The sequence below is a fragment of the Trachinotus anak genome, unplaced genomic scaffold, assembly GCF_046630095.1.
Source record: "Trachinotus anak isolate AG129_WGS33_773 ecotype Australia unplaced genomic scaffold, CSIRO_AGI_Tana_v1 ptg000012l, whole genome shotgun sequence".
NCBI classification, from domain to species: domain Eukaryota; kingdom Metazoa; phylum Chordata; class Actinopteri; order Carangiformes; family Carangidae; genus Trachinotus; species Trachinotus anak.
The window spans coordinates 13854268-13881894 of NW_027273863.1; the positions used below are offsets into that span (position 1 = coordinate 13854268).

Consider the following 27627-nt stretch of genomic DNA (forward strand, 5'->3'; position numbering starts at 1 on the left):
AAGTAGCATAAAACGCAAATGCTCTCTTAAAGGCACAGCAGCTGACTGTGCTTGAAGACGGTTGCTGGGTGGATGTCCTCAGCTACTCTGCACCACTGGACTGAAGTCATCTGTTAGCTTTGGAGACATGAGAGAAAATCTCAGTTAATCTTCAGTTAGGAATTAGTCCTATTGGTCGATTTTCAATCAATATTCATTCAGCTGACCTGACTTAAGATTCTCAAGGTTTCACACCAACAATTGATTTGAATGAGTCATTGGGAGTGTATCTTTTACCCATAATTGACACCGAGTTTTATAGTTCTCTCGAGGAAACTTCCTAAGACAGTATTACAAAAACTACAAATTCATGGAATAAAGCAGTACCGTGGATCTTTTTTAGTCATGTATTTCCATGAGTAGTACTTTAATGTAGCATCTCTAATTGCTTTATACAGTTGAGTCATTGTATGAACTGATCATATGTTTTGCATGTAAACTTTTAATCTAAAAAGTAACTATAACGCTTACATAAATGTGGTGACATAAAAAGTACAATGTTTGTCTCTGAAACAGTATAAGTATAAAATGCGGTAAAATGGAAATGCACAAGTAAACCAAACATACCACTGAATTAATTTAATATCTGTCTGAATACATGTGATATGCTGTATGTGCTTCTTATGTGTGACGGTTAGAGGAAGAAAGAGCTCTGCAACTCTGATCTTTGCCCTCCTTAAAATTTGGAGCCTAGTAATTTTGGTGGCACATACAAATCCAACCCCCTTGGCATTCACTGCAGGTCAGTATGGGTAAGTAAAATCTGCCTGTGCAAGTGTGTTAAGGCTGTGCATGCCTTAATTGTGTGTGCGTTCGTGTCCCCGTGGTGTATGTGGCAGCTGTCCCCTGGAATCTGAGGTCAGTGCATGCCCCATTGCTACAAACACAGTGGCTCTTTGTACCCGACATCACACTACATGGTGCAGAACAGCGCCTGGAGAATGCCACACATGGGCGCTCCCTCCTGCTGATTTACAGGTTCACATCTCAAACACGCAGGGCTTGTCCTGCCGCTGAGACAGGGTTACACACAGAATCACAAGATGGATGGATGGAAAGCCAGTCAGTCAGAGGGATAATTAACCCTCTTTCCAGTCACTAATTAGGGCACTTAAGTGGCTACACACAATGCACCAAATGATAGATCAGACCACAACACAACATCCATTTTTCTTACCTTGAGGAGATAAACTTCCTGCCTTGAAGGAGAGTTTAGAAAACCTTTATGACTTGTTTTACTTCTGTCCAAGCGAAAGGACAAGACAGGGGTATTTATTACCAACATGGGCCTAACTGCTGCTACACCGAGGACTTTAGACAGGGACTCTGAATTTTACTATGGGCTCTTTAAATAGCAGAGATTTAAGTCATAACAGACTAATCATATCCCTGGGAAAGAAAGAAAGAAAGAAAGAAAGAAAGAAAGAAAGAAAGAAAGAAAGACAGAAAGAAAGAAAGAAAGAAAGAGGCTGACAGGTGCTATGCTTCTGTATAATCCAAATTTTCCCTCTAAAACCAACAAAGTCCAACAGAATCAGTAAAAATGGATGCAATCAAAGCATGAACGAAAGGCCACAGTAATTGATTGTTATACAGTATGAAGCCACTGGCCTCAGGCCGATTATCTCATTAGAGCCAAAAATCTATAGGCCCAGTGAGTTGGTATTGATGGTATGTGTCCACAGTCATCTCTCTGGCTCTTTCACCCTCCTTAATTAAACACACACATGCACACACACACATACACATTCCCGTCATGTTTCAGATGCTGGGTATTCTTAAACTGGCTCTTTTAAAAAAAAAAAAAAAAAATCATGCAGACACTGCGTCTCTGTGGGCGGCACTCACACGGAGGCGACTGGTCAGCAAAGTGGAACATGTTTGCGTTTCCCCTTCAGATCCACACTGTGAAGCAGCTCAGTCTCCACCTTTTTAAAAGTCTGGTCATGTCATTTAACACCACCACACTACTTCCTCTACTCCCTCTGTGTATGTGTGTCAGCGTGTGTGTGTGTGTGTGTGTGTCTCTGTTGGTGGACAACGCCTCTGGCCATTTTGTCCTCCATTGTAACACACTTCCTGTGAACCTCCAGAGGAATGCAAGGCTGACCCTTTGAAAATTATGGACACTTTCAAAGAGTCATTACAGGAGATGAACATCTAAAATGGCGTGCCACAAAAGTTCCTCAGTGTCTGTCTGTAGGTGCTGAAACTCTAAATTTGAAGTTATTCCTTGTTTGTGTATAGAATAGTAACATTGAGGAATATTTGAGGACACTCTGCAACATAAAACACAATTGTGCTGTTGCTATACACAGTAAAATCATATTTCTTTTGAGGTTTTTGGTGGAAGCATGGGCACAAATGAGGCAACAGTGAGAGTGCTCAAACTACCAGTTACACAATTGGAAACAGTCTGACTCTAAATTTACTCATCTGCGCTGTGTGTTAAAGTTAGTATAAAAATGTCTTTGTCGAAGGGAGGGAGGCAGGAAGACATCCATGTGTGTGTATGTGTGTTAACAGAGGGAGAGCCCTTAAAGCAACAAACTGCCATCTTTGTCATTGGAAAAAAAAGCACTTTGATCAATCCACGTTATGCAACTTTTTGCATACTTTATTATCAAAGTACTTCCAGTACAAAGTGTAAAAATAGTAGATTATAAAACAATGGGCCCTTGGGCACAGACATGTGATAGGCCCCTTACCTTCCTACATAAGAGCAACATAAGACCCCAGATTGAAAGACACAAAAAAAAACACACTGCTTTGAGTTGTTTTGTGTCTCTTTACAGTGGTTTATGGTGTTTTTGTGGTTTTTCAGTTTCTGTTTGTAGTTGTTTGGTGTCTCTTTGTGGTTCCAATAAGAAAAGTTAACAGCCACTCCAAACAGAGGCTCTGGCCCGGGGGCCCCCTGACGCCTGAGGCAGAGCAACTAAAGTATTAGCTTGTATCTTAAAAGTGACCAACTCCATTATTTTGCAGCTAACAGGACACAGATCATGGAGCTGAATGGTAGGTGAGTATAAATCAATTACCTTTAGTTTAACAGCCATTAGAACAATATTTTCTGGTATTTTGTTACATAGGGGTAAGATATTGGTGACTTTAATGTTACTTACTGAGGGTGAAGCCAGATACTGTAATGTGCTGTGCAGGTGACAGGCTATAATCTCTTTAATTACTACATAGTGATTCCTGACAGTGATGCCAACAACATGACAGGCTGTCATCATGTCACTGGAGGATCAGTGACATGATGTCAGCCAGAGTCAAAACTCTTACATTAACCTCAGTTTTGGTCTAATGACAATACAGAAGCTGATATGAGATTCTTTCTTTTAAAACATGTTTACAGTCCTTTTTAATAAAATATCCCCCAGATTGCGATTATTGCAAAATGAGAGAAAGATTTGTTTATTCATTTCTGGTCTAATCAAGTGATTACACAAACTGAAGTTGTAGTTTCGTTCAGTTTAATATTTGAAAATTAAAATCCAATGAACATTTTCCAAAATCTCCCAGGTTTATCTCTGTGCTGTGAAAATGACTGAATCACACAGGTTATGACTTTCAAAGATCTGCGCTTCCTCATTTTCAAAATAGATCTCGCAGCTCCACTCACCATGTAGTCACCACACAGAAGTGGTGAACGGTGACTTGATGTGCAACTCAGCAAAAAACGTCCTTAATAAATGGATCCTGACAATGGCAGTGTAAGACATAGGTTACTGGATGTGTTCCACTGAACATTTACGCAGTCACCATTTTGATGGTCCATTTATGTGCATTAATATTCTAAGACCAACATTAAACCAACAGCTGAAAAGCAGCAACAGCCAGTTGTCAGGATTTAGTCCCAATCACAGATTTGCAACATCACAGCATGTGTGCACTGTAAAACATTACTGAAAGGTCAGTTTACCTTCCCTGATAGTTGTAACCCACAAGCTCTGCTGCAGCTGATATGCCAAACAGCCAGGCAGCAGACACTGTCAGGTTCCATGTCTGGATGTAGTTGGACAACAGGTTGTTGTGTGTGCTCAGTGTGCAGATGTATTGTTAACTACATACGAAATTCAGCAAATATCTCCTGTGTCTCTGTGGATGAACAGTTACAAATGTGAACCTGGATCGATGGAAGACAAACCTGCTGCCTGCACAGGCCCAGTTAAATGTCGGTGACACATTGTGTAATCAAACATCAGCAAATATTGCAAATCACCATGAGACTAAAAAAAAAAAGAACTCAGTGGTGCTAATCAACAAGGTGTTAAAGAAAAGAGCAGGAAAATATACTTGGGGGTTGGGCCACAAGGGTTTACAAGATAAAACTAAGGGGCTGAGAGAAACAAATAAAACATAGTTTGATCCAACACTAATGTGGTATGTAGACACTTCAATATTTGAATTGAAATATTCTGATATTTTAAAGTTTAAACAACTTCCCCTTTCTTGACACATACAGTACATGTAAAGCAGTAGTAATAATAATAATCTGTGCACTGTGCCATAAACCAATGCCCCTAAAAAGTTGTTTGTTGCAGTTGAGGCTTCACATGTATGAACCATATAATTATCTGTATGTATCTACACATCACGTTTATAGATATGTACTTGATGAAGAGTCTTTCAAGAGCAACATTTGTTTAATCTCATCAAGATGCAGGAAGAAATCTATCCTCCAAAAAAACAACGGATACAACTACTCAACAAACATGTAAAGCCCAATCCAGATCGATTTTTGATGTATTTTACACTGGGCTGGAGTTGTTATGGCTCATAGATCAGAACACATTATATGGGCAGAAGGCTGTTTCATTTGTCATAGGTTAGATAAGCGATTATATGACAAGAGATCTGCCATGTTGTTGAAGTGAAGACCAAACAACAAGATGTCTGACTCTGTCTATCGGTCTGTCTCTTTTTGTATCTCTATCAGTTTCTTTTTGTTCCACCATGCGTGTTAAAATCTGTAGATTACTCTGGACTCAGATCCTCTAAGTCTTCAATGATTGTACCCATCTTGAGACAGAGTTAAAGGGACTCGACGGGACAGGAAGCATGTTACAGTGTTGGACTGTGTGGGAAAGAATGAGAGAGAATAGCAGACAAGGTCATCTGATATGGCAGGACTGGTGAGGAATGTAACTGATAGTGTTGGAAGGAGTGGGATGGATTCCTCGCCTTGGCTCTCACATCCATGGATGGCTTCCTCATTCACACAATACACAATGGATGAGGACAAGGTGCGTTGCTCTCAAGTGGTATCCTGTTCTCAGGGAAGAACTGATGACAGGCTTCCCATGTATTCGAATTTCGCAACAGTTTGGCTTGTGATGCCAGCGTTGGCTTTGGGATGAAGTTATGTTGAGGCAAGCATGATCTAACTTAAATCCTCTTTGGCACTTCTTAAGAGTAAAAGCAAAGAAAATAAATAGGCTTTTGGTTACTTGTTTGTTTAAGGTGAAGAGTTCTTCTCTTTGCATGTTACAGCAAGCCGAGCTGCATCGGAGGGAATTTCCAGGCGTTCATAGCAAACAGACTTCAGACATGAGTCACAACAGATGAATCTGTTAAGTGTGCAAAGATGACAAAACAGATGTGCGGCGCAGTCATATCTGGGACAGGTTTTGTTGTATTGTCTCCAGTAAGTGATAGATGAAAGTAACATAGCATTTCCTTTGACCAAGATGCTAGCTAAAACGTCACGTAGTTCCAAATTTTGAGAATTATGCTGATTCACTTTCTTTACCCAGAGTTAAATGAGAAAGTTGACACCGCTGTCATCTGTACAGTAAATATGAAGCTACAGCTAGTTAGCTCGCTTAGCATCAAGGGTAGAGGCAGGATGAAACTGCAGGCATTAGCATTAGGCTGCCTGAATCATCAAGAATAAGCACATTTTGTTTAACGTCAAACTATTCTTTTAACTTGACTCCAAAATATTACAATGTATGACTGGGAACCACTCTCAATAATAATAAATGGTGTAATAAAATGAATATAATCATTTAAATGCAAATTTTTTGAATTGCCCCTAACTGTGATGTTCAGGTGTGCTTTCAAAGAGACCACATGCACCCAACCCTGCCGGACTGGAAAATCCACATTTTTCCCCTCAGTCATGATATCTGAGAAGTCTTCTTGTGTATTGTCGGCTGCTGCGCAGAAGTCAGTGTTACCAGCATACAGAAGGCAAAGGAAGCCTAAACTATAACTGAGAGCTCTCTGATGGCAGCTGGTGAATGGCCTTAACATTAACACTGCAGTCTGTTACTTTGTCAATAGTAATCACACTTACAACAGAGATGCCTGCATGTCAGATACACAGTGCATGAAAACACATCTTTACATTCTGCCCCGTGATACCTGTGGCCCACACTCTGTGGCGATTATTGAGTAGTTGTTGTAAATGTTACAATTTGATGGGCAATGATCCAAGAATCCACCCAACCTGGCGAACTAACAGTTGAAGTATTAAGCAACAGCTCTAGATTTAATGGGAATTTTTGTGCTGTTGGATAATAAATCGCTCACATGTTGCACCTTTAACTCATGAGATTAACATGTTGATATCGCCATGGCAACTATGCTGTTTCTTTTAGTCTCAAAACACTCCGAATATTTGGCCTCTGCCCTCAGACATATTACTCATACAGCGCTGAGGGCAAATAGCTGAGTGTCACTGTAATGATGTTCCCTTTTTCCATTTTCCCATCACCTTACTTCTCCTGCCTTCAGTTCTCTTTGAGTTCACCAGAAATGCACATGGGCAGCTTCTCTTAAGTTAGCTGTAGTTTTGGTGTTTGAAAAGAATCTTGAAAGGTCAAGAGGGAAAACAAGTCATAAAGTTGTCCAACATACACTACTTGCCACAGGCTACAAATAGCCAGACGCTTGATCATTTTGTAGAGTGACTAATATTTCACCATATCAGTGTCTCTATATAGAAAGTTTCTCTATATAGAGACTGATATGGTCTATGGTCTTAATCACACAACAAATCCGCTTTAAGGCTCAGTTGTCACCATCTTCAGGGTAAAACTGAACCAAACCGAATTTCGTTAATCTGAGATATATCTCTGAGGCCCTGTATAGACACCAACCCAAGCTGACCTTTAGAGGTGTGAAGACATTTTGCAGTCTTCTGCCCTGGAGACTACATGCCTACCCCAGACGAATGACACAGCAACAATCCATGACACCCTGTCCTAAAACAGGCTTCCACCCCAGCGGTCCGCTGCCATCCTGGGAGGTCACCAGAATGCCAGTCATTCATTCGGGCCCCAGCATGTGTGCCCCCAGCAAATAGCTGTGCTCCTCTGCTGCTGAGGCTGCACATAGCATGTGATCTGATGGCTGGCTTTGGCCAACGGCACCATGGAAAGAGAGAGATAGAGAGAGAGAGGGCCCTGTGTCTGTATACTAGCTCAACAGCTCTGAAAATGTACCAGGGGCTTTCCATGGTCCAGAAGCAATGAGGGGAATGTGGGCTGGGATGGTGAGTGGGGGGCGTGGTGGGTGTGTGTGTGTGCGAGGGTTTAGTGAGGGGTAAGAGGAGAGGGTGAGCAAGTAGGTGATGGACGTAGAGGGATGGAGGGGATTGGGGTGGGATGAGAGGGTGGAAATTTGTTGGAGGTTAATTTGAGTCCTCAACTCTAAATGAAGCAGAAAATGTGATTAGGATGGAAGCAGCGCACATTCTCAGTGTTTCTGTTCCAACGGTTTATGTAAACATGATCTAAAATATATTGTAGTTTTACTGCATTAACCAGTCTCAGTAATTATGAAGGTGTTTTGTGTGTTGAGATGTGGTGAAGAAGACCATTATGAATATCTGACTTTAATGCATGATAAAGAACACTAAATGAAAGTAGAAAATCTATACAAATCCTGGGTTGAATCTTTGGAAAAAAGTGTATTTTACTGCAAAATTTAAGTAAAAATAATTTGGCTTTTGTGTATTTAACTTAAATGGTTACTTCCAGTCTATTAGAATTCAAGTCCGTTTCAGTCAAACAAATTTGTTTTTCGATTATCAGTGACCTCAGAACCGATTGTCTTATCCAGGTTAACAATGTATCACATGTCAAAAGTTGAACTATTTTTCTAATGAGGGTGTTTACATTCAAGCTGCACGAGAAACATAAACACTATAAACACTGATCTATTCCATATTATGTCTTTTTACTTCATAAATGCTATAAATTGCTATTTGCACACCTGAAACCGCAACAGTTTTCTTTATTGTGCAATAATGTAATGTTTAGTCAGTGCCATTGTGCAAATCCCTAGAGATGTTGTTGGGTAACATTACACATTAAGCCATCAAACTCCGTATACTCACTGGATACACTCTCTATGCTTGGGTAAAAAAGATTAATAAGAGATTTTTTTTCTTTTGACTGTCTACTAAATTACATTTATATTAAATTTTTTAAATATTTCCTGTTTTCCAATATTATTCTTTTTGTCTGATCTGATATGTTCTCACTTTTTTTTTTGTTGGTTTATGTTCCCCCTTTTACATTTATTTTGGAATCACAGGTGCTATAACACAATCATTATATCATTCATTATATATCATAAGTTAGTTCATCAAAACTACAAAAAAAAACATGTTATGTCACTCAGAGCTGACTAGAATTTATTTTTTTATTGTTAAAAAGTTCAAAGGCAATACGTCATTTCAGAAATAAAGAAAGTGAAATGAGATGTTATTACTGGGACTAGAAATTACTAAATACTGGGACTTCATTTTGTGTTATGTTGCGACAACTTCTATGTCAGAGATTATGAAGCAGTCATTGTCCTTACTTGAAACCTTCAACAATAACAAATACCATGACATTTTTTTTTTAAATCTGGTAACCCCCTATGCAGCAGCTTATTTTCCTGCTTGGCTTAAACCTGTTGTGAAAATCAAACAATTTGTTAGGTGTCAACTGGAAAAATCCATTATCTTACAGATGACTTCCAGCTTTGGTGTTACTACCAGTAAGTGATGATGATTCAGCTGTAAGATATGTTAATGGTTGCAACTCCAGGCCTGGATGTGTCTGCTGACACACAAAGACTCTATTGTGTTGAGTAAAAGAAGGTCATTGTCTTATTTTACACAGACTGTCTATTTTTAAGGCAGGGGGGCAGAGAAGCCAGGGGAAAAATATCTATTCTGAGAAAAATTCAAATGTCCAATAAAACAAAATGAAAAAAAAAAATAATTTGAATCACTTTAAAGTTAATGATAAGTCACATTGTGCAATGACCCAGATAAATAAAGCTGTCAGTGGATCAGCTGTGTCTGCACTGTGAAGTTCGTGTTCTTAAAAAAAAAACAGGCAGAATCAGTAACATGTTTTGATGCTGACTGAACATCTTTATATTATCTCTTTGTTTATAATGTGTGTCACTGATTTGCGTAATCATTCGACCAAAAACATATCATTAATCTTGACCTAAATCACATTTAAATAACAGCTGACCCAAACTTTGTTCTGACGTGGTGAAAATGTCAAGATACCTCTCACCCCTCTGGAGATTAAAAAAAAAAATGAAAACACAGTCCTCATTGTTTAAATTAAAAACTGAACTGACTAACAACTGTAACTGATTATCTTTCATTCTGAATGACCTGATCAGCTTCAAAGTTATCTGATCTCCTTTTTTAATTGTCCCTCGTGTGTCCAGCATAGTGACATGGCTGGCTTCAGTTACATTACATCTGGATTCAGTGAGATCAGAAACACAAATACGATCTCAGACCTTATTGACTTCAGACTTCTCTTATGCAACACAGGAATGTTGGAGCTGGACCATCTCACTAAATCAGAACGCTGCAAAGGAAACAGAGGTTACAGTCTCAAATGTGCTTTGGTAACCCCTCTCAAATATACAGCAGTAATCAGTCAAATTAAATACATTTCCAGTGAATAACTTTGAAGGTTGTTCAGGATATCAGAAAAATATTTCACACCGTACAGTATATGAAATATACTGTACGGTGGTTAACATTTCATCATATTTTATCACATTGAACATGTGCTTTATTTGTATAATCTCAATGTGCAAAGGAAATGCAGTGATGAAAAAGTATAAGGTTTCAGAGAATTCAAATACTAAAGTAAAGTTCCTCAAAATTGCTGTTGACTATGGTAGTTGAGTGAATGCACCCCATACATTACTGCACCCGTGTAGATGCCATATGTCAGGTTTTTAAAAATCACTATTTTAATCTACAAATCCTCAACCATGAAATTTAATGATGACCTTCATCAGATAGAATTTATATAGACAAACAGCTGTGATTACTCAGTGGTTTAAAGAAGTAACACTTTCTGCTCTGAAACTTCATGCCAAGACAATGCAGGGCCCCTTGCAATTTCCTGCCTACAACAATAGTCAAAAGAGAGAGTGAGGGGTCCTGACTGGAAGTTGTGCAGGCTTCACCTCTTTCAGAAACCCTCAGCCCATCAGTAACCCAGCAGGAAGACAAAGTGGAAAGCTGCCCACAGTTATGGAGTGCCAAAAAATGTGAGGAGAGGATGCCCAAAGCGTGGGAATTTCACCTATCATATTCTTCCCAAGAACTCCAGGCCTACGACCAAAAGAGTCGTAACAGGAAGCGTGTGTATGTTCAAGGAATTTAACCTTGTGATTTCACAATGACTGACTGACACACAAAACTGGGTGTGTGTGTGTGTGTGTGTGTGTGTGTGTGTGTGTGTGTGTGTGTGTGTGTGTGTGTGTGTGTGTGTGTGTGTTATTGTGTTTAATTCTTGCTCACTCACTTACCAGACATTCATCTGAGAAACATTCAGTCTTTCAAAATGAATTCAAAATTAAATATTTATTCATCAGCCTAACAAAGCAGTGAGAAGTTCACAGGTCAAGACATTTAGAGTAAGCATGTTGACTGTGTTATGTGTTTATTGTCTCTAATAATTACCACACAATAGTGAGCTTTACAGGCCCTGGAAGGTGGATTTTCTCATCTTTAGACAGAGCCAGGTTTCCAGTCTTTGTGCTAAGCTAAGCTAACTGGCTGCTGGCTGTAGCTTCACATGTACTGCACAGATGTGAAACTGGTGACAATCTTCTCATATAACTCTCTGCACGAAGGAGAAAATGGTTGTAAAATGTCAAAATGTTTATTTAAAACAGTGTTTGGAAATGTATACCCATGAGGGCCAACACATTAATAATACTAAGAAATTCTGTCTCATTAGACATCATATAGGAATGTGGTGTGGCAGGAAATAAAGTATGTAAGATAAGATGCAAAGGAGGTGAATGCATTCCTTTTTATTTTGGATCATAGTTTTCGAAAGATCAGTGAGAAGCAGCCGTGCAAGGAAGAACAGTCACGTACCAGGTATGATCTGTGTCAGCGGTGAGCTTTTACTTCAGTAAAATTAGAAATACAAGAATGCGGGAAAACTTCACAACAATTAAAAGCCCAGCACTCCTAATGTTGCTTAAGAGGAAGAAAATGTTATTACTTTTAAGAAATTTCTTTTTTCAAAGAAAAGGTATTGATTAAACAACAGAATGATCCCTGTCAGAGAGTGAGAGGATGTTATTTGATAGATATTACTGATGCATTGACAGTAAGCAGCACTTTAATGTTGCATCTGGTTGAGGTCGTTCTAGTTTTATTCTATATTGTAATCTAGAATAATACATTTAATAAAAAGTGCAACATCTCCCTCTGGAATGTAATGGAATAGATGTATATAGTAGCTTAAAATGGAAAGTACATGTACCTAAAATTGCACTCAAGTGCAGTACTTCAGTAAAACTACTTTCAAACACTAATCTGTATAAAGGTCACTTATTTTCTTCACGCTTGTTGTAAAATTTGTTTCTGTTGTGATAAATATCTTTTGTTCTTGATGAAATCTGAGAAATTCCCATTTGCAGACTCTACAAACACACACTGCTTTCTTGTAGGAATACTTCCTCTTTTCATATTGCAATGCTGACTTGAAAATCATGGTCCAGCGAAATATTGTTCACTGTTAACTGCATCATTCTCAGATGGGTGCCACCTAGTGGTCAGAAGTGGCCATTGTTTTTAAACAGAAGGACCTGTTGAGATATCACTTTTTCCATGGGGTCTCTTATGTGGTAAGCAACTAGAGACAGAACAAAGCTCTGTGATAGTAAAGCAGGAGTCATGATAAAAGTCTGTGCAGTTTATGAAACAATGCAGGCAGTTTTTATGCAACATATCCCTTGTCAGCCAGAATGGACTGAGTGAGAAAAATCATTAAGGCTGCAATTTGGAGACAAATTAAGACAGACAGTCTGAGTGTATCACTGCTAACTTGCTGCCATTTTCACATGCTTTGACAAATATTTATGTCAGATTTGTTCTTTTCATTGCACAACACTCTTAAATTTTTCTCCCACATAGAAAAGACACAAAGAAAACTGCTGTCTCCTTAACAGTGATGTTGCTTTCCCTGCAAGGACACAGAGTCCTCAAGAATGCAGGATGTTTCACAAACCATTTAGAAAGTGGACGGATAAATAAACAGAGACACACATGCACAGATACACACACTGGAATAAGCATGTTTCTCATCCTCTGTTTTGGGTCTGTAGGAGCTGGGAGCCATGGCAACCAAATACCAAGGGGAGAAAAATCTGTGCGCTGCCTGGCCGAGCTCCATTCCTCTGGCAGTCGTGCTCAAACTCTTGAATCCCATGACAAAAACAACATTCCTCATCTAAGTGATAGTCTTCAAGGAATTCCTGTTAAACAGAGGCATTTCTCAGTGTGCATACCTCATTGTATTGAAACCATCTGGTGCAACGTGTGAATGTGAATTCTTCTACAGGTCCACACAGAGAGACAAATTGTCTTTGTGCACACATGTGGAATATTGCATTGTCTTTTTTTCAACCACTGTACATGCATGCATCTGTATCTAGTTGCTGCTATGAGACACTGTTCTTGTCTGATATTAGTGCGTCCATCCTTCTATTCTCTCCAACACAATCACACTTGCATGGAAACACAGGAAAAATGTTATGATCACAGCAATTGGTTAAGTAAGTTAAAGTGTGTTTATGTATTTCAGTTCAGTAGAGCAAGTCTGGCATGAGCAGAGATGACCATGACCCACTGACCCCCTCCCTCCCTCCGTCCCCCACACAGCAGTGCTCACTCTATGTCCTACACAATTAGTCCTGGTCAGCCATGGTGAGATGCTACTCAGAACACAGGAAATGTGAAAGTATTTCAAAATAGTTTGGAGCGCAGATTGGGGAGAGAAATGGTAAAAAAATAAAAAATAAAAAAAAAAAAACTAAAGTTGCTTAATTTCCGCAATGTCCTTTTTTCAGAGAGGACATTCAACTATAAAGCAGGTACAAGCATTATAGAGTAACGCTGGATTATGAACCAGGTGAACCAGGCAACTCCAAAGTCCGAGGCCCCTAATGTCAGTTGTTAATTTGGTTAACTGCTTACTTAGGTACAATATGAGCTAAAACAAGTGCTACCTTGATATCTAATTTTGCAGCATGTTGTGTAGTGGACCTGATGCTAACAGTTTTAGTTTTAGGAGCTGTAAGAGCTTTGGTTTATATATAAATCACACGGTGCATATTTCTAAATAAAACTATGTCTAGTAAAAGCACTTTTAAAAAATTAAGTATTAATTTAGGAGTGCTGGTTTCACTGGGCTTAATGGTACCATGGAGGTGATACAGCCTTGAGGTTAAACCTGCTTGGTTTATATCAAAAACACTGGTTTTGATTTGGAGATGATGTTAGTCTGTGCTTGGTACATTTTAGAGCAAAAGCCTGTGTGACTATCAGCTGCTGTTATCTTTCTTGTTTGTATGGGAGCTCACAATTGCCTGAGTGCTCACTCTTTAAAAATCTGTAGTTTGAAAAAGGAGAAATAACCTTTTTCACCACCATGCATTTATTAGAAAGATGCAAATAATTTCCACTTGGTTCTAGAAAAAATTGTGCAGGCTCATTTTAAATCAGGTATGTTCATTTCATCGATGTTTATCTACAGTACTTTAGACTGTGGGAGCTCTGGCATGAGCGTCTGTCTGTCACTGGTAGCAACCTTGAGAGTCTGGAAGAGGCCGAGACATGTTGTGGAAAGCCCACTGCAAGATGCCATCAATGGAGCCCTGCTGATAGACAAAGAGTAGAAAAAAACGCACAGTAGGATCGATCATTGCCCACAAACATCATCGAAAGGTAAACATGGGTATGATGTCATTAAAAATGATGTCACTCAGCACCAGTCTTTACCACCCTTGTCTTTTAACAGTCAGTACATACGGGCTAAGAAACACACATTATTACACATAAAGTAAAATTTGAATACACTTCAGTACAGCAGAGAGGAACTCAAACATCTGTACACACATATTTCAGGCGACCAAAAAACTCAAAACAACACTATGACACATTGCTTCCCATCACTTTATGTTTGGTCCTCCAGGCTGTGTTTTCTCATGACAACACATTCCCTGTCTGTGTGACAAGAAGTGCAGCCATCTTGTGTCTGACACGCATGACCGCTTTCATATCCACGTCTACATCTGTGGTATCGACATGTAACATGAGAGCCACTCACATCTCCCAGGATGGAGTCCAGTTCATCTTTATGGAGGATGGGCTCAGGGGCCAAGGGGGTCTGATCATGACTAAGTGTGTTTTGAACCACAGGGGTGAGCTGGACACACACACACACACACACACAGAGAGAGAGAGAGAGAGAGAGCGATTTTACAAATTGTACCTGGATATACTCAGACAATGATGGTTTATATATTCTCAGTACAGACACAGACTTCAACCTTGTCCTTTGTGTACATGTGCAGACCTACCTGTAAACCTCTGGATTCAGCCTCTTTCTCTGCAGAGCTGCCCCAGGCCCTGGAGCAGGACGAGCAGGTGGACCTCCCTCTAGCAAAGGCAATCACACACACACGCACACACACACTGTGAGTGAGTCAGACTGTTCTCTGTGGCATATAACATTTCTGTCAATCAATATGTAATTTCCGACGCTCAGCAGGATTTCAGAGGAAGAGATTCAGAACCTTTCATATGGCAATTTAAACTGATTACATGGGCTCCTCATGTAAAAAAAATACTATCCAATAATTTTACTTTTTCATATCATGTGGCACTGAAATGATTTGAGCTTATGGTTAACATCCAATTACAAACAGGAGAAAAAAAATCTTAATTTCTCAACAATATACCAAACAGAGGCATAAAAACAGTTGAATAAATTGTGCTACAACAGATCATCAAGTGGGCTCAGGTTTCATTTGGGATCTGTATCTGTGGTGGTAAAATCACTGATCCGGATTTGCAGTTTACATTATACTATATACCCTGCTGCAGAGAGGATAAGCACATCAGTACTAACACAAACAGGAATTTACAGGGCTTTGACAGAAGGGGTTGTATGTACACAATAAAGATGACACTGAGATCAGGATTTGTCAACAAGCTCGTGGGAACTAAACACACTATAGATATTTTCTGTCATCTTCTAAAAGTGCTTTATTGTGAGTCAACTAAGATGTAATTCTGTTTAGACTAAGAGATGAGCAGATATCTTACTTGGAGAAGTTGCAGTGTACATGGAAACGCTCCAGACAATGGAGGCATTGAGTCAGATCTCCACCTTCAAGGTGACAAACACCACACACCTCCCTCACACTTACCAGATCTCCACCTGAGTACTTGGACACACATTTAATGCATTAAAAAATAGGACTATTTGCACAAGTAGCAGAGAAATAAAATTACAAAATTCAAAATGAGTTATCAACCAACTGTTAAGCTGGACAAAACAAAGATAAAATAAAGACCACGCTGAACATCAGGTCTCTACCTGGTTTCTGGCACTGGGCCCATTCATAGAAGCTGTGACACTTGTGAGGGAGGAGGACGACAGAGAAGAGTAGAAGGAGATGTCTATGATGGAGTTACTGGAGCTGGTGTTTGTTTGCTGAGGCTGTACAATGAGTGCCTGGAATACAAAATATTATATTTTGTAATATATTTCATCACCTTTGTAACTCAGTAAATCACAAATCAATAACTGAAATCAAAATAGTCAACATAATAACACTTGATCATGGTTTGCAGATTGTCATACAAAAAGAGCATCTATTTTTCCAGTATGCACAGTTTATGTAAACTTCCCTATGTAATCATTTTAACTCAGGACCTTACTTGTAAAGGTAGTTGGTCTTTCTCTCTTTTCACTCTGTTGCCACAGCACCTCTCACACTGCCAACTGCCACTGCAGAATAAAAAGTTCATCTGACATTAAAACCTCCTTTTCAGGGCAAAGGTTGAAACAACAAGGAATCCCTGAACATACAGACATGTGCTTATACACTGAAAAAAGTACAGCGTAGATAAAGTAGATTTAAGTGTTTGAAACCATTTATTTTTCACCTTGGTATGGATGTGAGTGGAGGGTCGAGGCAGGTCAGATGAAAAGCTCGAGGACAACCATCACAACAAATCAGCTCCCCTCCATCCTTACATACTGCACACTCATCGTCATTATAGTGAACCTAAAAGTGCACACACACAAACAGTACACATAAGATGCATATATAGCAAATACAGACATACAAAAGGGGAAAAAGAGGAAAAGCCACAGGAAAGCCAGATGACTGTTGTTAAGAATGAGTGAAGCTGGGACCTTTACCATCCCTGTGGTTGTCTCCCCCTTGTGGTGAAATGTGTTCCTAGCAGCCTTGGGCTTCGACGCCGCACTTGACTCCTCTATTGGACCACAAGAGTAAAGCTCCCCACCAACTTTAATACACTTTCTGGCAGTCCCTGTTGAATGACAGACATGAATTCTGTGCTGATATTCAGACTAAAAAGTTACCACCATCAGAAGATTTCAGGCCTCATTTTGTTTACTAGAGGTTTACTAGAGGAAAACACCATGTTACTTTGTTCATTTGATGCTGTTTAATACAGAAAAGTGATCTGATGGCTTACCATCTGAGCCAAACAGCTGCTTGATATGGATCTTTTCTCTGCCTTCATCGCTGACCGGTGGCTCGGTGCTTGAGGAGGAGGAGGACAGGGTGACTCCTCTCTGGACTGAGGAGGACACTGCCTGCACACCTGTACCAGAATTTTGGTTAAATGTTTCTGTAGCAATTGTTATATTACATATTACTTTTTTTTAAAAATTATGTTTGATTACTATTTCCAGATGGTAGCTGCGGGTCTGTAGCTTCATTCTTCACTCTGTATAACTTCACTTTACCCCCTGAAAAAAAACATTTTCACTGAATACACGAGCATAAATCTTCTCAAAGTGTTGCACTGCACCCAAAAGAAACTGCACCCAAATTAAATTTCATTCTTACTGGCCACCAGGAAGAACAAAATGATCCTGAAATGTTTCCTTATTTTCTTTCCTGTCTTAATCTTGAAACACAGTGGGCTGCAGTGACCAGTGTAATATTGTTAGAATACGGAGCCAGAACAGGGATCTGGGAAATTATGAGAAATAACCTGGTTGGTCACTTGTCTTGGCATGATACTGTAAATGCTGATTGCAGGAGTTGGTCTCTCTGTCCTCATGGCTCCTCTTCTTCATATGAGGAGTTTTTTCGCCCCTAGACGATTTCTTCTCACTTCTGGAACCTGCAGCATCCCGTCCTGCCAGAAAGAATTAGATGATATTAGAGATTAAAGACTAAAATTAGAGAGGTAAATCATTTTGAACTCTCTGTAGGCTGCTGTTTCAGCTATGCTTTTGTGCTACAAACAATTGAGATCTTAACGGTGACTGGCAGAACAGTATAAAACTCCCTAAAATAAAATCTCCCTCAATATCCTTAAAGGTTTACAGAATCAGAAATATAACATTGAGAATAACAGAACCTGTTGGTTTCCGAACATAACAACCAAGTTAAGTTTTACTTGAGATAAGTAGCAGGTTTGTCCATGAATAACTCACAAAAAATTTAATGACATGAGAGTATGCACAGAAATATAATTCTGACTTTATTACTTTTGAGTAAAGTCCAATTCAAACTTGGAATAACTAACACAGAGAAATCAAATCATTTTTATGCCATGTATTGTCATTGTTGAGCTGTGGATCACCACCTGAGGACACCTGAACATCACATACTTGAGTGCAGGTTAGTGAGCAGTGTCTGCAGCTTAGGGTAGCTGTCCAGGTTGTAGTCTTTGCTCATGTTGCTCCAGAAGGCCTGGATGGTGGATCTGCTCTGCTGCAGGACCCAGGACAGGAGCGAGTACATGGCCTTGTGGATACCTTCTCTACTCTCCTTCTCTAGAGTGTCCTATACAGATCCACACAAACAGTAAGAGATACTATACACTGTAAAAGCTTTGCAGCCTAAGTAAAATTAAATATTTCTGAAAATATATATCATAATCTTGATAGACATTCTACGCTTGTACATGGCCTCAAAATGTGGCTCATCATCATTTATACAACAAGAACTTACAAGTCACAATTTCTCACTGTTTTCAATGTATAATGGTTGCCGATGTAATTGCTTTTTTCTGTGTCCTACCTTGAGCAGTTGGTCAGTGATGATGTTTTTGTCTGCCAAACCATAGACAAGAGGGAAAGGGTCATCTACAGCCATCGCTATGTCTGTGCGCAACTCCCTCAGTAGGGAGCGAAGGTTTGTGTCCCTAAAAGCCTCCACTCTGGACATGATCCGCTTTGTGTGTAAATGAGAAACAAAGTGACCCGGACCTGAGCTCATACAAGTGGTAGTTTGGGTGTAAGAGGTGTGTCCTACTCAGGGAAGGAAATATTGCACAGGTGCATTGTTTCATGCTGACTGGATGCATGGGATATGCTGAATTCTTGTGTTCAAGACCTTTCAAGTCTTTTTTCATGTACGCCTGTATTTCTACCTTTGATCCATCCATACCAACACGTTCATATTCTCAAAAATCACACTACCGGTATAGCACAGTTCTGCTTTTTGACTGGCTGAGACTTTCAGAAACTCCACATTCAATGTTTCACCCTTGGGGAAACCCTAAGAATACCACCCTGTCAACCTATTTTCTCTGTGGACTTCATCTGTCCACTAACAATACTAACTGCCTCTGTCCGCCTGTTGAATCCTCAGGGGATCAAATGACATGTTGTCAGTCCAGGGGAATACCTGTCGTCTTTCATCAGGAGAGCTGAGTGCAAGTGACCTGACACGTCACAGTGACAGTTTTCTTCTTAAAAGGTTCTTTCCACCTCAACTTCCCCTTAACCATTAGATTTTCAGACACTGACTCACTGACGGCATGGAGGGAGGAGTGAACACTGTAAACAATTAATCGATTGACAGATTGATTGTACAAGTGGTTGTTTGCTATGCTCTCAGCACAATTTCCTCAGCTGCTGTTAGTGTCTCTGTTTTCTTCACTGAATAAAGTAGTCTTGGAAATTCTGTCATAAGAGGGTTAAATTAGAAACTCCATGGTTCTATCCTGCAAATCAAATAACCTTTGATATGATATAGCATTTTGCCTAGGATGAGCATTTCGAGATAAGATACATACATGAATCAACTTGCGCTCCAATGTGTCACATCTGTTCATTTAAAAAAGCTTAAAGCTGAAGCTACGAGATGGGTAGCTTGTTTTCCAGTTTTCAGTCGTTATGCTAAGCTAAGCTAACGGCCTCCTGGCTCCAGCTTTACTGAGCAGACAGTTCTGGGTGTCATATTAGGCTTCTCATCTAACAGTAGCTACTTCCCAAAGGGTTTAGTTTCTAGCTGTCTCTTCTTATGCTTTTAAGTGTTGTTAGCTTGTTAGATGTCAGCTAATTGTCATTTCAGACTTCAACTGTTAGCTAACTAGTTAGTTAAAGTACTAACCAAAAACTAATGTTAACAGAAAATTTCAGTATGGGTCAGCCGCATATAGAGACAGCTCGACAAGTACACCGTCTTGTAGCTAAAACATAAAAGATATTAGCAGTAAGCCAGAGTGTAGGGATTCTACATGGGGTATCTCTCTTTTTACTAAAGTTACATGTGTAAGATTATTCAAGATATTAAAGTGAGTTATGTTTGGCAAATGCTCAAAAACAAAAGTTAGTCTGACTGCGCGCTAAAATATTATATCCATGGCAAAACCTGGAGTATCAAAATAGCAGGAAGAATTAAAAGGAAAGAGAGTCAAGAGACAGATGGTGAACTGACTAATGATCTCCCCCTGTCAAACAAAAAAGAAAACTTGAGCTTATGTGTTTCCCCTGGTTTTAGTTCAGTCCTGAATGTTCAATCATTATCATTTAAATAAAAAGAGCTCTGAGAATATATCATTTAACCTCTGTATTTTTATGGGGTCAGATGTGGGTCACCAACATTTTTTAGTTTTTTTAGGTGGGCCATGAGTTGGAAAAAGCGGATAATCATGTTTTCATCTTTTACAGCTGTCTACAAGGCCCCATCAGTTTTCTGTTATGACTTATTTGAAATGTAACTGGTGATGTGGTTAAATTCAGGGTAACATTCAATAGAGCAGACCATTTTGCTACCAGGTACATGTTGATGGTTAGGAGAGTGAAGCCCTTTAATCTGTAATTTATTAATCATTAAACATTATTACATTATTCATACTGGTGAACAAGGACCACTTCTACAGAAGGACGTTCACAACATACATATTACATTATTATATACAGTGCAGTGCATTACAGTGGATCGTTATATGTGTATTACCGGGATGGAGGGATGGGAAGACTGGAAGGAGTTAGGGATAAAGGGAGGAAAGGAGGCAAAGGAGAGGAGTGGTTGGAGGGAGGGCGGAGTTGTGACAGTAAGTTGTCTTTTTATTACTTCTTTTTTTTAACCACAGTACAGTTTGTTCTATAAAAGTTAAACCCATAGAGAGATAGAGTGCCACATTTTCACAGCTACTGTTAGGTGAACCTACTGGAAGTTGACTCTTGTGGGAATATCAAATGAGATACGTTTTGTCATGAGATGCTATAGAGAGATGCTATAAAACATTCTAAGATAGTCAACCTCCTTCCAGAGTGCGGAGACCCTGGAGGGCAGACCAAAGGTCAAAGGTCAAAGATCAGATCAGCGTGCATGCGTGCTGCAGACATTCAGACGTGTTCGGCCCCCCCACTATATCTCCTTCTATGTTCAGGCATCATTTTTGGTGCTTTCCCTTTTTATATATAAAAAATACAAAACATAACAGCGAAAAGAATTCCGTTGGTTGTCCCGTTTTTCTCCCTTTTTCATTTTTCCAAAACTGTTTTTTGTTCGTTTTCATTTCAATTTTTTTCCTCCCTTTTCTCCGCCAGTCACTTACATATTGACAAAGTATACAATATTTTACAACTGAACAAGACTGAGAGATAACATTTGATTTGTCCAATCAGATACAAGGCCCGGATCCTATATCCAATTAGAGAAGTCAACTGGAAGCTAACCAGTAGTAAGCAACACAACAAGCCTATGGTGTGAAGGGAGCTGTCCGATAGCAGCTCTGCATTAACATGAGCACCCGCCCTCAGGGACAGTAGGTTCTGCCGGTTTGTCCAGCTTGATGTCGATCACTGGTAATCATCCAGTTAAGGAAAAGTCAGGTGGCTGAGAAAAAATATACCAAATATAATGTCACAGTTAAATTGGTAAAGATGCAGTCATGCAATTTTGGCAGATTGGCAAGTATTGGAAAAACATTCATATTCAGGCATTACTCCAGCGTGGTTAGCCTTAGTGCTAACCAGATAAACATCAGCTACTTTTGTTGTATTACATATTTGTAGCAGTTCATTACCAGAAGGAAAACCACATACAGATTCACACTGTCTAGTTCCTATAAAAATAGCTGAACTGATTGTATTACTGAACTAAATAGTTTCACTGTAATTTGCAAGCTGATATCTAAAGATAAATGCTGTCTATGTATTATCTATATGTCTATAATATTTTATTTAATCTATAATATAGATGTCTCATTTAACATGTTTTCATGAATTAACTTACATTTATTGATACATATCTCTCTTTCCAATCGGTCCCTCTGCATCCTCCATCACACATCCTCAGCATATGTCATTTAGTATACAGCCACTACGTGGTGCTATACCTGTGCATCCACACTATCTTCCTGGCTCTGTGCATTTCTTCTCTATTAAACATAAAAGGTTTAATGGCTAATGTCTCGGTAGACAGTAGGCTGGGCGGTCTGTTTGTAATAGTGCCAGCAGCCACTAAGAGATTAAAAATAAGCTGCCTGTTTCTCAGCTGTTTGGCTCTCAGCACTATGAGTCACAGTGGCTGTAAAGGATACTGCCTTCAGGATTTGCATCATCCAAGCTTTCCATTCCAGGTAGGGCCGCTGCAACCCGACGAAACAGCTAGTAGGAGGGAAGAGGTGGAGGGCAGAGAGCAGAGGAGAAAGGAAGATGTAGAAAGAAGAGAAAAAGAAAGAGATAACACAAGAGGACAGCAAGAGTGGGAAGTTTAAAAATGTGTATAGACCTGTATAGACCACACCGCTTTTTTGTGTTTTTGTATATTTGTAGTAACTTATTTTGGGTTGATGGGTGTTATCATGTATCCTTGTCATTTCCAAGTGTTACACTATAATATATGTGACTGTTAGATTATTATTGCTGGTGCATTAATGTGTAAGCAGCATATTAGTGTTGTTGTTGGTCATGGTTGAGCTCATTTTAATTATCTTGTATACTGTCAGGTAGGTTTTATGTATAACCATAAAATCCTTATAAAATTCCCATAAAATAACCAGCTGTCAGAAAAATGTAGTAGAGGAAAGTACTTCAAATTTGCACTTAAGTAAATGTACTTAGTTACATCCCAGCACTGTTTTGGGGTGCTTGCAATGTTCAGTCAGAACAAAGACTGAATGCGCACACAATCCATGACACTTTCAATCACTGTTAAATACATTTACACTTAGCACATTTAATTAATCCACATTGGTGACTCGATCACCTTGGAGCGACACAGAGATGTCAGCGAATCTGACAGCAAGTGATGGCCAAAATGCTGTGAAATATGGTGAAACTGCAGGCGTCACCTGTTTGACATTGCAGCCTGTTTTGGCACTGGTCTCGATGAACATGACGTTCAGCTCTTTGGCTCTCTGCTCTCCTTCCTCGATTGTGATTTGCCTGCAGGAAAATCAGGCCAGACTCAGCATCTTGATGTTGAAGGCTAATTTATTCAAGACTGACATGTTGCTTTTAACAACATGCTCTCTGCACAGTTAACAAAATATCTCCATGTCAAAGACTACATTAACTGTAGCTGAATGTCTTTTATGAACCATGTCTCACATACTCACCTTTTCTCTTCCAGATCTGTTTTGTTGCCGACTAGCATGATGATGACATCACTTCCTCTCTCTGTCCTGACATCATCAATCCATTTGCAGGTCTGCTGGAATGAGTTCACATCTGTGGAGACCAGACTTTGAGTTCATATCCAGTCTATTTTGTCTTTAGGGTCTGAAAATCCCACAAACTTCTCTACTGTATCTTTATGTATTACAGAAAGATTAAAACACACAGTACAGTACAATCCATGCACATAGGTAAAGTAGCAGGTTGCTGCTCACTTGTAATGTCATAGACGACCACAGCTACTGTAGAGTCTCGTATGTAGCTCGGGATGAGGCTCCTGAAACGTTCCTGTCCAGCTGTGTCCCACAGCTGGAGCCTTACCTGCATGTGCACACACACAGAAACACACAGCTTCAGCAGCTGTTTCAACATCATAGTACATATAGACTCTAAACATATAAAAGCCTTGTAAGTACACTTCCAAAGGGATAAGCCATTATCGGCTTGTGTGCAGGCTGACAGTGCATAATATCCTGTCAAAGAAGCAACATTAATATTAGCTAAAGTAGATGATCCCTGAGAAAGGCTTTGACTTTTTGGGGCTAGGAAATACCACCTATGGTTATTTCTGCCTATTACTACCAGAAATAACCTCAGGATAATCATGTTAGTGTGTGAAGTGAGCAGTAATTAAGCAAATCAAATCAAGGATTATCTAGAAGAGAGTGGAAATTGGGACATTTCTTTCATAGGATGTTGACTGACTAAAAACCAACGAGTACAAACAGGTTAATTCATCTTTATGTGTGTATCCATGTGTGAAACTTCAATGACAATCAAGGCTTCCTACTGTTCGGTCTTCCAGGTACATTGTCTTTGATAGGAAGTCTATTCCAATGGTCGCCTGTGGTGGAGAAAGACCAACAGAAGAAAGAAATCATCAGTAAAGTCCAGACTTTAAAAGAAAGCATCTCCCTGCACCATCTGTTGACCCCAACAGAGTGACTGCTGTTAAATAAGAGGAAAGTACAAAAAGCTGTTAAAACAAAAAAAGAGCCAATAAGCACTGAAATTGAATCTGGCTGCAAAACTAATTTCATTTGTAATGCCCTCAGGGCTCAATCATTCAGACCTCTTATCCACCTAACTTCTGAGAAAGGCAAGGGAGGGAATAATCTGTATTCAATTTTTAGGAGTCTAATATTGCTAAAATACTATTTCCTTTTGATGATTGTATTGACAACATTCAAAATAGGGCAATTCATGCAAACTTATTTTATATGGACATGATTGTAATTAGTATATCGAATGGGCATTCTGGCCACTAAATAACACTATTAATTAGTCACTATTGTAACATAAAAGGCTAAATATATATTAAAACTGATGTATGATTAGTCTCATTGTTCATTGTTCCACATCTAACATTTGAAGGCAGTGGGTAGACAAATCATTACACTCCAAAATATTAAAAAACTAAATGCAGAGAGCTGCCCCCTCATCACTTTGTAAATACAGTAATTAGCCAAATCTGTCATCACATCATGTATAAAATGCCTCTAAATAAGGTTCTGTGTTTCCTGATGTGTTTGGCTCTAGATCTGGTTCGAATCTTACCTGATATGTGTTGTCGAAACTGTCATACATGAATCTAGTGATGAGAGATGTTTTCCCCACTGGAAAAGAGCACACAGGTGTTGATTTTTTAGTAAAGTGTGTACACACATTAATAAACCATTTCCTGAGTAAATTCAACAAAATGATGATTCTTCCCTCCGAGACAATAACGTGTCATTTTAAAATGAATAATCATAATTAATATTTTATTCATTTTCTTTTATCTAGAGAAAGAGTGGGTATGTTGGTGAAAAGCTGCTGATATGGTCTGAAAATAACTTCATAATCAAACAGTGATTTCATGAAAGCATGAAGAGTTTTCCAAAAAAAACAAGTGAACCTGCGCCCATTTTTGATAATCAATTAATCATTTCATTTATACCAAACACTCCTTTGTTCCAGCTTCTCAAATGTGAGAACTTCCCTGTTTTCCTTTCATACATGACGTATGAGAGTGAACTGAATATCTTTGGGCTCATCTGACAAAACAAGACATTTCAAAACGTTCACCTTGAAATGTTCACCTATAGACCAAACAATCAATTTCATTAATCGAATTATTGGCAGACTGATCAATAAATGATAAAAATTTAATTTGCTGCAGCCCTGAATTTGCTTTTTCACACTGTCAAAAAAGATGCATAAATGCTCCTCACTGGATGGAATAAATGTATGATGACAACAATGCCAATACTGAGAAGTGACTAAGCAAATGAGTTTGAAATTTCATCTAAATCTTGAAAGCATGTGTGGGAAGAATGACAAATCCTTTTTGTCAACACATTTTTGGACAAACAGAATTTGTGTCCACAAATGATATAGAATCACCTGAAAGTCGGAAGGCCGCCCCATAACCAGACAGATAGAAAGCACATGAAGATTTGAGACATTAGCTATTTTACCTAACCTAGATGGCGACTTCACCGAGCATCAAGGTGAGCCTGGTGAGCTCCATTTTTATTTACATCCCGCCCAGCACCGTCCTTAGCACCATTTTAGAGCAGATCTACACATGAGTGAGGACAGGACTTCTCCAGCAGGGCCCCGGGCTCTCATGCAGGGTCCCTCTATGCAGACAGCAGTAGTTTTGAAGCCATCAATGGGCAGTGGCCACGCCAGGCCTCGATTCAGCACCATGGACAGTAACATTGCAGTACAGGCCACACAAACACACATGGAGGCTTTTGGTCGACATGCACATTATCACACACACATATACACACACCTAGGCTAAACACTGAATCGTCCCAATGTGAGACAGAAACCCCAGAGAAGCTGCTGTCATATTAGGCCTATTTACGTGCTCTTTGCTGCCGTGTTTTATGGGATGTGAGCCCCTCTGCTGCCACTCTGGATGTCTGATGTCTGAACACGTATTCAGGCTGCTTCACAGCGCTAAACCACTATCGATCAGCACCTCCTGTGTTTGTGCCATCGCATCAAACCGCGTACACACCAATTCACACCCCTAATAGATGGATTATTGAATATATACTATAATGTTGTGGCGCTGTCAAGCCCGTTTTTATTTGATTATTTATGGGAGCGAACCGGAGACTGCGAGCCTCAGAGATGCTACCGACATCGCCAGCCTAGGGTGTGTCCCGAACTGACACATGGGGACTGTTTATTATCTTCTCTAGCAAAAAAAATAAAAAAAAATTTAAAAAAAAGGAAACACGAGTGAAGGAAAAAATGTTAGACACTGTCATGTAATAGAGTAAATGTTTGTTAATGTCAGGAATGAGCGATGTAAGTGAAATAAAGCCGTTATATGGAAACCGGCTGTGCATATTTTGTCGGTCACTGCAGCACATCAAAACATCTGAGTCCACATCGCCTGCTATGATGCGAAATATGACAATTTGCGACAAGTAAATATTCCCCCAAGGTTATCCAGCGCAATCAGCATTTATTTTCCGAGTGATCGCAAGGGTCATATTCAATCCAAGGGTGCAATTTATATTCATGCGGGTTTTTTTTTTTTTTTTTTTTTTTTTCTTTCCTCTTTTTTTTTCCTCCTCGGTTAATCAAATTTTCTACAGTCACAGATTGTGCCAGCAGCGACATGGGCGTCAGATTCACCGGAGATCGCCAGGCGCAGCCTCTCGATGCAGCTAAAACTTTCACAGTCAACACGGTTACAGACATGGCCTTCAACATATAGCTACGCATGTTTCGGCATTAGGGGAGGGTGACACCAAACCTCCCAAAGGTCTGACTCACCGCTCTGCTCTCCCAAAAATACGAGTTTAAATTTCCTCAGGGGGTTCCCCAAATCTCCTCCAGCTGACATGGTGGCAGATAAAGAGCTCAACTTGGACTATTTTAGATGTTCTTGTCGCTCGGCGTCTCCTCCGTTGTGGGTGCGCAGGGGGATCCTCCTCTCCTCACAGAATGATGGGAATGCAGCTCAGCATCCTCCTGTCAATTTAAGGGAGCTTGTGCGCCTGCGCGACCTCACCTATTTCAGTCCCTCACCTTTCTATTGGACCTGAAACTAAACTATGGGTTTTATAAAATAGATATAGGCCAATAAGCTGCCATATTGAGGTCAATAAAAAGGGTCGGTCGATTCTTTCGAAATTTGAGTTATTAACTTATTTACTTA

The 27627-nt window shown here is 39.6% G+C and overlaps 2 protein-coding genes across 2 annotated transcripts; both read right to left on the bottom strand.

Annotated features, from left to right (window-relative positions):
• Nucleotides 1–13974: 13974 nt before the first annotated feature.
• aire (autoimmune regulator) lies at nucleotides 13975–20255 on the bottom strand. Its single transcript, XM_071491859.1, has 13 exons — nucleotides 18625–20255; nucleotides 18213–18387; nucleotides 17588–17734; nucleotides 17274–17339; nucleotides 17063–17191; nucleotides 16761–16894; nucleotides 16502–16623; nucleotides 16274–16343; nucleotides 15930–16067; nucleotides 15656–15777; nucleotides 14908–14986; nucleotides 14655–14753; nucleotides 13975–14205 (listed from the first exon to the last, which is right to left on the bottom strand). The coding sequence occupies exons 1-13, from the start codon at nucleotides 18820–18822 to the stop codon at nucleotides 14122–14124; spliced, it is 1563 nt and encodes a 520-aa protein (XP_071347960.1). The 5' UTR covers nucleotides 18823–20255; the 3' UTR covers nucleotides 13975–14121.
• A 355-nt stretch (nucleotides 20256–20610) lies between these two features.
• rab6bb (RAB6B, member RAS oncogene family b) lies at nucleotides 20611–27443 on the bottom strand. Its single transcript, XM_071492312.1, has 8 exons — nucleotides 27243–27443; nucleotides 25017–25075; nucleotides 24250–24303; nucleotides 23675–23780; nucleotides 23402–23513; nucleotides 23135–23228; nucleotides 22382–22448; nucleotides 20611–21641 (listed from the first exon to the last, which is right to left on the bottom strand). The coding sequence occupies exons 1-8, from the start codon at nucleotides 27310–27312 to the stop codon at nucleotides 21577–21579; spliced, it is 627 nt and encodes a 208-aa protein (XP_071348413.1). The 5' UTR covers nucleotides 27313–27443; the 3' UTR covers nucleotides 20611–21576.
• Between the last annotated feature and the right edge of the window lie 184 nt (nucleotides 27444–27627).